The 10,711-nt window shown below is 38.3% G+C and overlaps 1 protein-coding gene across 1 annotated transcript; it reads right to left on the reverse strand.

Annotated features, from left to right (window-relative positions):
* Positions 1 to 8,722: 8,722 nt before the first annotated feature.
* On the reverse strand, positions 8,723 to 10,401 carry LOC9270078 (xyloglucan O-acetyltransferase 1). The gene is made up of 2 exons (XM_015790844.3): positions 10,169 to 10,401; positions 8,723 to 9,857 (listed from the first exon to the last, which is right to left on the reverse strand). Exons 1-2 carry the CDS (start codon positions 10,399 to 10,401, stop codon positions 8,723 to 8,725), a joined length of 1,368 nt encoding a protein of 455 aa, XP_015646330.1.
* Between the last annotated feature and the right edge of the window lie 310 nt (positions 10,402 to 10,711).

Consider the following 10,711-nt stretch of genomic DNA (forward strand, 5'->3'; position numbering starts at 1 on the left):
AAAAAAGGCACACTGTACAACCCAATCATTTATCATTTATACCTATGGATAATTGATAAAGGTAAAAATTATATAAACACATGAAAAAAATCGTATGGTAGGTAAGAAATAAAATTTTAGAATTCATATCTACTATATTATCATACAATTATCCCGCAGCAACACGCGAGGTACCCATCTAGTTCAACATATGAATCACATGATATCACTTTTATTTGTCCTTTTTAGTTGGAGACTTGCAACCACATAAATTATTTATGTTAATTAAATCAAGTAAAGCTGATACTATTGGATGGCTAGATAGTCTCAAGTTGAAAATAACAAGTTGATTACATGGAATAGATGGCTACTATCTCCGTTTCAGGGTACAAGATGTTTTTGACATTGGTCGAAGTCAAACTGCTTTAACTTTGATCAGGTTTGTAGAGAAAAGTTAAACTTAGCTAAACTTGTAGAGAAAAGTTAAACTTAGTTAAACTTGAAGTATTTTGACTTTGACAAAAGTCAAAATATCTTACAACCTGAAACGGAGACAGTAATTATCAACCTGGGGTGTTGCAGGGCTTGAGGGGTCCCAGGCCAACCGTGGTACAACCGTGGCACCTCTGGTGGCTTGGCCACTGCGCACCTGTGAGCTCAAGCAACATGGACCACTAATACCCGATGATTCCGCAATCCCTCCCTAGATGCAACCTGTGAGGGTTGTCCCAAAGCATAATGGAGGCTTCCATAAAACTTGCCCTTCTGCTTGTGCTAACAGGACTAAATATATATTTTCTCAAGCAGAAGGGCAAGTGCCACAAAATCAAGCAGATCATTAGTGGTAAGTTTCGTACTAAATGTAAATATATGTATTGTTTTAATTTATATCATGCACTAATGTATTTTTTTATATTGCAAAGTTGCGTTTTGTTTTCCTTTCTGGACTTCTATTAGCAAATTATGAAGCATCGGCACTGCTGAAGCAAGGTACTTATTCAGGCTATCTACTAACTAGTCGTCACATCTCTTCTTATTTTAATTTATGAACATTTATATGCATGTTGGACCATATTTTGTAGAACAAAATTCTTCTTGCCTAGAACTTTAATGACAATTTAAGCGCGCGCGCGTGTATATATATATATGCAGTTCCACGCCACCGTTGCCTCTACCGAGCAGTGCAGACCCTCGGCAGTTCCACGCCGTCGCCGCCGCCTCCACCACACAGCTCCTCCTCCCAATCCACCTCCACCGCCTTTCATCACTCCCCAATCCACAGCTTCCCAACCGTCTTCCTCTAGCGAGTGTTCAGAGGGGTAAGCAGCCACAAGATCCTCGGCGCCGAGATCTTCCCCTCCGGCACTGCCGTGGCTTGGACGAAGCCAACGAGAAGCAGGAGAGGCCCATCGATCCTTCTTCGTCAGGTATATCTCCCCTTCCCCCATTTTCCCCTGTTTTTGTGTCTGGATCCTACCGCTAAGTCCGATGCTGCTGGTATAACAGTATTTTTGCATGTGATTTGATTCATAGTTGGGTAGAAATAATTTACAATACAAACACAACAGCAGGAGATTTCGTTGTTAACCCATTCTTGCAAATAGGAAGTCTTCACAAAGGATTAAGGTCGGTCAGATAACTAGTCACCTTGTGTTAATGTTTCCAATGGAATGGTGCTTTTCAAGTGCAGAGGAAGGTGATCACTTTTTCTCTCTATAAAATGTTAAGAATTCATTTGGTCAAGGTGACCAAATACACTATTTATGTGAAGGGCCAGAGAGAACAAGGACAGAAGATCTTCTGCTGACTAATTTTAGTTAGTTGATGATGACATCTTCTGCTTGTTTTTAATTAGCTAGTTTAAGTAGCATGCATTCAGAAAGGTCTGTATCCCACGAAAATACCGGAAAGCACCTAAACGGGTTGGGTTACGGCTTATTAACCCGCTAATAAAGACTCTGAATTAGTGAGGTGGATAAGGTGGGAGTAGTTACTCCCGGTAGTAGCATATAATTTTCATATATATATATATATATATATATATATATATATATATATATATATATATGAAAATGCAGATTTGCACTTGAGCTCACATGCACCCACAATCTACACCGTTGATGTGTTCCAAGATTCGTGCTGCAAAATGTATCTAACCTTGATCAAATGAATTCTTACTATAAAAAGAAAAGATTAGGTTGGTACACAACACATATAATAAGTATGTTGCATTTTTTTTACAAAATATTTTTTTCAATAACAATTATATATGAAATTTGTGCATGATATTTCTCTAACCCTTATTTTTTTATAACATGATATTTAGTCAACATGAGAAAATGTTACATCTATTATATCACCAAATCATCATCTTGCAAAAATGATATATCCTACCATCCAAAACTACATAAACGAGGTAATTATATAAACAAGGTAAATTTGATCCGATAATTTGATAACCTCAATGTTTTACATATAAGAAAAAAAATTACATCAACAAAGTATTTTGCACTTGTAAAAAATATTGTATAAAGTAAACATCATGTATGGTACATTTTGTTAGTACCTAATGTACCTGCTCTAAGATTCGTGCAACCCTATATGTAGATTGTGGGTGCATGTGTGCTCGAGTGCAAATAATCCAACTCATATATATATATATATATATATATATATATATATATATATATATATATATATATATATATATATATATATATATATATATATATATATATATATATATATATATATATATATATATATATATATATATATATATATATATATATATATATATATATATATATATATATGAATGATATTAAAGTCGTTTCAATTAGGCTTTAGAAATTACTCCGGGCTCCACCACTGCACATGACTAAATAACTCACCATCACCGATGACAATTCATGACTTTTGAATTTTGAAGGAAACCAAAAACACAAAAAAAAAGTTCAACTATTTTAGTAGGGTATCCAACCACGGTGACGCATCACTAAGGGCCTATTTAGTTCGCAAACAAAAATTTTCACACTGTCACATCAAATATTTGGACACATACATGAAGTACTAAATGTAGACAAAATAAAACAATTATACAGTTCATCAGGAAATTGCGAGACTAATCATTTAAGCCTAATTGCGCCATGATTTGACAATGCGGTGCTGCAGTAAACATTTGCTAATGACAGGTTAATTAGGCTCAATAAATTCGTCTCGTAGTTTCCTGGCGGAATCTGTAATTTTTTTTGTTATTAGACTACGTTAATACTTTAAATATGTGTCAGTATATCCGATGTGACATGTAGGGGTTAACTTTTTGCCAACTAAACAAGCCCTAAGAGAAACAAGCATATGCAAGCACTAGTAGGCCGCTAGAACCAAAACCACCTTGTATAGAAACCATCCTTCTCATCTAACTTGTAGACCGCACGTTTATAGCTGTTATGAAGTACTTCCCCCGTTTCACAATGTAAGTCATTCTAGCATTTCCCACATTCATATTGATGTTAATGAATCTATATATCTAGATTCATTAACATCAATATGAATGTGGGAAATGCTAGAATGACTTACATTGTGAAACGGAGGGAGTAACCCTTTTGACTGTTACTATCTCAAACATTAAACACTACTAGTAATTGGGCACACTATAACTTTGAGTCAATAAGTTTTGATCTCATCGAGTCAATAAGGTCGTTTGAAAATTTCAAAAAAATATAATTCAAAATAGATCCCATCATTTATAATGCATATTAGTGCATATAAACGAACTCAAATGAAAATATTGTCAAATCTCATCGATATCTACAGTTTTAATATATGAAATGTCTTCATGCAAGGTTGTTTTTTAAAAATAAATTTTTTGTTTTTCAGAATAAGATTCCACCAGTTTATAACACATTTAGGCATGCAAATGTTTCACATCTCCTTGAGCTCTACAACTTTTATGCAAGGCATCTCTCCTTTTGAGGTTGCTTGAGAAAATACAGTGGTGATTTTTTTTAAGTAAGATCCTATAAGTTATTGTGCATACATATTAGGCCATGTAAAAATTATCAAATAAAATATTGTCCATTACTGCATCTATCCAATAATAATATATTATATGGCATGATCAAACTTAGCACGGTTTATAAAACTAAACTTTAAACTTACAATTTCTCATATACTCTAAAGTTGTTAAAATAAAATTATTACCATATAGAAGCAAATTCTGATGTCAATGTAATGATATTATTTCAACAAATTAAATTTAATTCATATTATGCAAAATGGAGCGAGAAATTAATGCATGATTAATTAATTATTTGCTTAAAAAATTTTAAAAATGAATTAATATAATTTTACAGCAACTTTTGTATAGAAACTTTTTACAAAAGCCACATTGTTTAGCAGTTTTGAAAGTGTGCATGCGAAAAACGATAGAGGTGAGGTTGGGAGCCTTGAGGAAAAAACACAAGCTAAATATGTTGCTCAAATGTTTTAAAAGCTGGATTATAAAATACGTGTGCGTCTTATATTATACTCCATCCGTCCCTAAATATTTGAAGCCGTTGATTTTTTAGCACATGTTTTACCGTTCGTTTTATTAAAAACTTTTGTGAAATATGTAAAACTATATGTATAAATAAAAGTATATTTAACAATAAATCAAATAGTATATTTAACAATAAATCAAATGAATGAAAATAATTAATAATTACTTAAGTTTTTTTAATAAGATGACGGTCAAAAATGTTAAAAAAAGTTAACGGATCAAATATTTATTTATGTATGGACGGATGGAGTAGAATGAAGGGTGTATAAAGTTGTAGATCTTATCAGCTCTATGGGATGGAGGTCTATCACAGTAATGGTTCATACTGCTCCGTACGCTTGTATATAACTTGTAACTTTGTAACGGGTAATCTATCTATTATATACTAAGTCCATGAAACTTCCTACAAACACTCTCAAGCCGCCACGTGGCGCTCTAATAAAATAGAGAAAATCCTAGATATTTAAGAAAAAAGCAAAACATCTATCCCTTGATTTTCATTTAAATTGGTGGGTCCAATATTATACACCGTTAGATAAAATTGATCTTAAAACAAACTAAATAGCATGGGTCCCACCTATCCTCCTCCCGTGCATTGGCAGGTGGAGTATATATGTACGTACGCTTCCTTCCCCTCCTTTTTTTTCCTTTTTCTTCTTTTTTCACTTTATATAGTTAATGGATATATTTTTTAAATAATCATTATTTTACAAACAAAGAATCTACCATCATATAATTTAAACGGGTGTACTCTTTACTTTGTACAATTATTTTGAAATAATGCACTACTTTAAAATAAATTTTACACAATTATATCATATACTTATCAAATAAACAATATCTATATTAACTAATTTATATGTGCACTTAAGCTGATGGCCCCCATTATATAAATCATCGGATCTACTTTTTATTACATTGGTCTATTATTCTCAAGTAATGCACTGTTTCAAAATAAGGTCTACACCATTATATTGTCTATCCATTATATTAATAATTTAAAATCTATATTAACTAATTTACACTTACACTAGAATGGGTGGACATATTATAATAATCATTGGATCTATTGTTTGCTAATAAATAAAGCGTCTGAAATTCTCTTTTTGCCCACTGCACAATGCACGTCTGCACCTTGGCCTTTCACACGCGTGACGAAGCGTAGTGTCTGAGACATCTAAGTTGATCACAACCAGGGTTTACCTTATCGTTTGGGCCGGGGTTATCGCCACCCCGCGGTAGCGCGATAACCGCGATAATCGCGCGATAATCGTCTAAAATCACACAAAAATCACATCCAAAAATTTGAATTCAAAACTCATCGGTTTTCGCGGTTTCACCGCGATAATCGCACGGTTTATCGTGATAACCGCGATATTCGCACAGTTATCGCGGGCTGTGTAGCTGAAATCATGTAAATGTAAAATAAATAGGATAAAGAAAATCAAAAATACGGTTAAATATGTGTAGAAAACTAGAAATTGAGAATAATTGGAAGAATACGTAGGATACTTAAGGCCCAATATCCTCTTGTTTTTTCAATTTGTAAACCATTTTTGGTTTTGCCCTCAAATTTGAATTTAGCTTACTCTATTTCAAAAAAATTCTTCACCATTGACAATTACAAATCAAGAACTACATCCATGAATTTTTTCAGTTTTTTTCGATTTTTTTCCGGAATTTTGAATTTGGTCAAAATTCATCCAAACCATATCGCCGGTTTCCCCTACCGTACCCCCGCGATAAGCGCGATAACCGCGATAATCGCGCGATTATCGTGCGATAAGTGAATCCCTGATCACAACTGCTGTAGCGCTACCGCTTTGCCACATATCAAATCATATATGGAGATGATTAATTTTGTTAATAACATGGAAAGAAAATTAAGCACCATGGGTTGTGTTTTTCTCAACACTAATTAGCTCTGTGTAAGTTGAAACCGTGAGTTGATTATATAGTAATTATAATGTATTTGTGTTATGTCATATTTGGATTTTGTACTATTTGTTCGTACAAGTGAAAGGAATCATTATGTTATAAATGTGAGCGCAATATTGATGAATATTAATAGAACTCTTACTACGACAAGGGTGATAAAGGGAGTTTGAGGCCCTCTCTTTTTTTTCCAGATTCCATATTTTGGTTTTTGTTTGCACGTTTTCCAAGTTTCTAAATTGTGTCTTCTTTAAACAACATTCTAACTTCATTTATACCCTCAAATACTATCACATAAATTATATAATTCATCAATTTCAGCTATCCTAAACCTTAAGTACTACATATTTTTTCCATGCAAGTCATGATGATCAGTAAATTGGTGATCAACGGATCATCGAAGTCATAAGATGAATATGTAAGAATTGCTCTGAACAATTGTAAATAGGTGTCAAAATTAGTTGCTATTAATTAGACATCTAATGGCTTACTAGCCACAATATTAATTTCTCTCTACATGTATATAAACATGGACGAAGTTAGAACAAATATTACCATATGTCCCATACATATATTCTAATTAGTCATTTAAAATTCCTTAAAATGCTCTCAAGCTGCCACGTAATGCTCTAATAAATTAGGGCAAATATTAGAAGTTGTAAGAAAAAAAATCAAAGTATCTATTACTTGATTTTCAGTTAAGTCGGTAGGTCCAATATTATAAACCGTTAGATTAAATTGATCTTAGAACAAACTAAATAGTATGAGGTCCCACCTCGGCATAGCTACGCACCTACGTGCATGGGTACGTACGCCTCCCCTCCCTTTTTTTCATTTTTCTCTTTCTTCTTTTTTTCCAATGCATATGCTTTCCTCCCTTTATTACTATATCATGCGCCTTCATGAGACGATTTAATCAAAAGAATTTTGAGTATCTTGCACTCGCATTTTTCATTTGCGGCCATACTACACGTATGTATATAGATGGACTGTATGATAATTAACTAGCAGTAGTTTCTTATTTACTCGAGAGAAAAAAACATGGTTCAAAAGTTGTAAGTACTTAATCCATCTCCTACTCAAAAGTTTGTGAATGGTTTTCTAAGATACCTTAAGAAAAATAGAACCCTTAAATTATTATAAAATAACATTATCCAAACTTTAGTTTGCCCTAAATCTATTAGAAAAAATTTCTGAACAAACAATAATCTTACATTTCAATAATATAAGTGCCCGCGCATACGCGCGGGCCATCTTCCTAGTTGTTCATAAATAATTAGTGACGAACCACAACTATAATTCGTCATAATGACTCTCCTAGGCCATATCCCATGCCATGGTACAGACGTCCATTTCTGTAGCAGTGATAGCTCTGATAGAGCACCATGGGTACGATAAAGCTAGTGTGCCTCAGAAAGTCGATCATGGTCAAATTCGCATCCAATTAAGTACGTACAAGGTCAAAATGTCACACCTTAAATATCAATCACCTAAAAAACAAAAGATCAATCTAGAACGACTACTCCTTATTTCACTCAAATCTAAGAACAGATTAAATGCTACTTCAACAATCGATTCGATGCATGGAGATCTACGCGCGAAAAGAATAATTAACGCAGTATTCAGAATACAAAGCTGAGGTCAATGATTCCTCGAACGACCCGTACTTCAGCTAATTTAGATTGGAAGAATCCCACTATGGATGTATCCAACTTAATCACTACTAATAGTATTATTAACAATGAACCCGTGTATTAATCTCGATCAAGTTGATCTTAGATGGTACTACGTGCAGTAGTCAACTTCTCGTACTGACAAACCTTAGCTTTCGTTGCTTCAAGAGAACTTCTTTCCCATATTAAAAACGAAAAAGAGCTTCTTTCCAAGTGAAGTATACAAGCTCAAGTATCAGGTCCTCTAACTTGTATTTGTCTCTACTTTTCTCTCACACGCAAACAGAAAAAGGGAGAAATAAGAGACTAGCACATACAACCTTGCAGCCAAACATTATAAAAGCCGCGCTCCACGCTGTCATGCATGCATCCACACGACTCTAAGATCCTCTTTGAGAGTGTTTGTAATAAGTTTGATGAACTTTTAGTATACAGTACATAGATGCCATAAGCCACTCTTAAATTCAAGATTTCAAATCCACCGGCTTACAAAATATATAAGCCAAAAATTACCTTAAAATTTCAAGCTAATGAACTTAAACCTAAACAAAAAAAAATTTCTCACACAGTAATATATAACCTAGCCACATTTTCACCGGCCTCTCTTGAGAAGCTGCACAAGAATCTCGTTGAAGGTGTCGACCGGCCCAGGCAAGCAGAAGTGGAGGCAATCGGAAACCAACTTCTGCTCATCCACGCCGCCGTTCGCGAACGGGTCACGGTTCATGTACACGCCGGGGTGCCCGTCCGGCCGCATCGACGCCAGCTTCGTCACGTCCAGCACCTCGATCCTCACCGCGCCGCCGCCGCTGCCGACATCGCCATACCTCGCCCTCGCGGCGTCCACCACGTCGTAGACGATGCCCCTCGTGTCCTTCACCACCCACGCCATCTCCTTCTCCCCCTCCCTGTACGGCTCCGTCTTGGTGCACACCCACGACGTCGGGTTCTCCGCCGGCTTCCCCTCGAAGTGCGACGGCGAGAACGTGGCGAGCACCAGGGTCCGCGGCCGCGGCCGCCCGGAGGTCAGCAGCCGCTCAATCGCCGACCGGAACGCCGCGCGGAGCGGCCACGCGTAGCCGACGAGGGTGTGGTTGGCGAACTCCGGCGGGGCGTTGTGGACGCCGACCACCTCGCCGCTGCCGTTGTAGTAGACGGCGCCGTTCAGGAACCAGTGGCCGGCGGCGAGCACCGCCACGTCGATGGTGCCGGCGTCGGCCGCCCACCGGCCGTGGGGCTCGTCGATGTGGACGTAGTTGTGGCGGAGGCCGTCGTCCACCGACTTGCCCTCCGCCCTGACGAGGAACGGCGTCCAGTAGAAGGACACCGTCACGCCGTGCGACGGGAACGCGTACCGCCAGTAGTTGTACTTGTCCGGGTAGGCGCCGGTGCCGCGGTAGACGAGGCGGTGGGGCAAGTCGGCGGCGGCGGCGGTGAGGAGGCAGATGAGGGACTGGGCCTGGTTGCGAGCCATGGAGTCGCCGATGAACGCGACGTGCTTGCCGCGCACCGCCGCGAGGAACGACCCGGCGTCGAACGCCGGCAGCGTGCACCCGGCCGCCGCGGGCTGCCACCGCCAGTCGAGGTAGCCGGTGTCGGGCCGGCCGTTGCGGATGCAGTCGTGGCTCTCCTTGACGTTGCACCCGGTGGCGTTGTACCGCCGTCCATGGCCCGGCGCCCACACCCAACTCCCCTCCGAATAGTTGCAGCTCTTCCCTCCTCCCGGTCTGTAAACGCAAAAGATTTAAAATCGGGAAACCATTTTGATCCCTCGAGGTGATGCCGTCTGATCGTTGGCATGTCACTCAAATGGTTAAGAAAAAAAGTAAAAAAAAATTCGAGAAGATATATTAACATATGGCATATCGCTCCACAAACCTGTAAGTTCAAATTCAACTCGATCGGGTGCGACGTTTATATATCAAGATTTATTTTTTTTCGAACGAACTAACATCAGACAGTACGACGTTTCTATTGATACAGCAGGATTACGAATATATAAATGGGCTATATAGCTATAGGTTTGTCACGTACTTACACTGTTGAGACGAAGGAGTAGGTGTTGTTGATGTATTGGCGGAGAGGAGAGAAGGCGGCTTGACGAGTGGCGGCGGGAGCGCAGCAGAGGAGGTGAAGGAGAGCCAGGGAGAGGAAGCCGCAGCCGAGCCAAGCGCAGGCGTGTTTGGACACGAAGTAGCCTGGATTTTTGCCGGATGGTTTCTGGTTGTGGGGATGGTGATACACCACGGGCTGGTAGTGGTAGGCTCCCATGGCTGTGGCTAGGGCTAGCTAGCCAGTGTGGTATGCAAGCAAGCTCCTTTACATATAGGAGAGATCGGTGATTTTACCAATTGGGAGTAGGTTAATAATTAGAACCTTCGTTATCCACGAGATTATGCATTGTATATAGATCAGACACCTAAGTGTCAAATTAAAATAAGAACAAGTGGCGGCGGCTGTCCGCGAGAGGTTTACATTGCATGACAGTGTCATTCGGCAATCGGAACTGGATCGATCTCCTGTCTCCTTTCGTGAATGCTAGATCTGAAGCACTGCTCCTTTCTCCCTGACTTCAATTCAG

The sequence above is a fragment of the Oryza sativa genome, chromosome 7 (genome assembly GCF_034140825.1).
Source record: "Oryza sativa Japonica Group chromosome 7, ASM3414082v1".
Taxonomy (NCBI): Eukaryota; Viridiplantae; Streptophyta; class Magnoliopsida; order Poales; family Poaceae; genus Oryza; species Oryza sativa.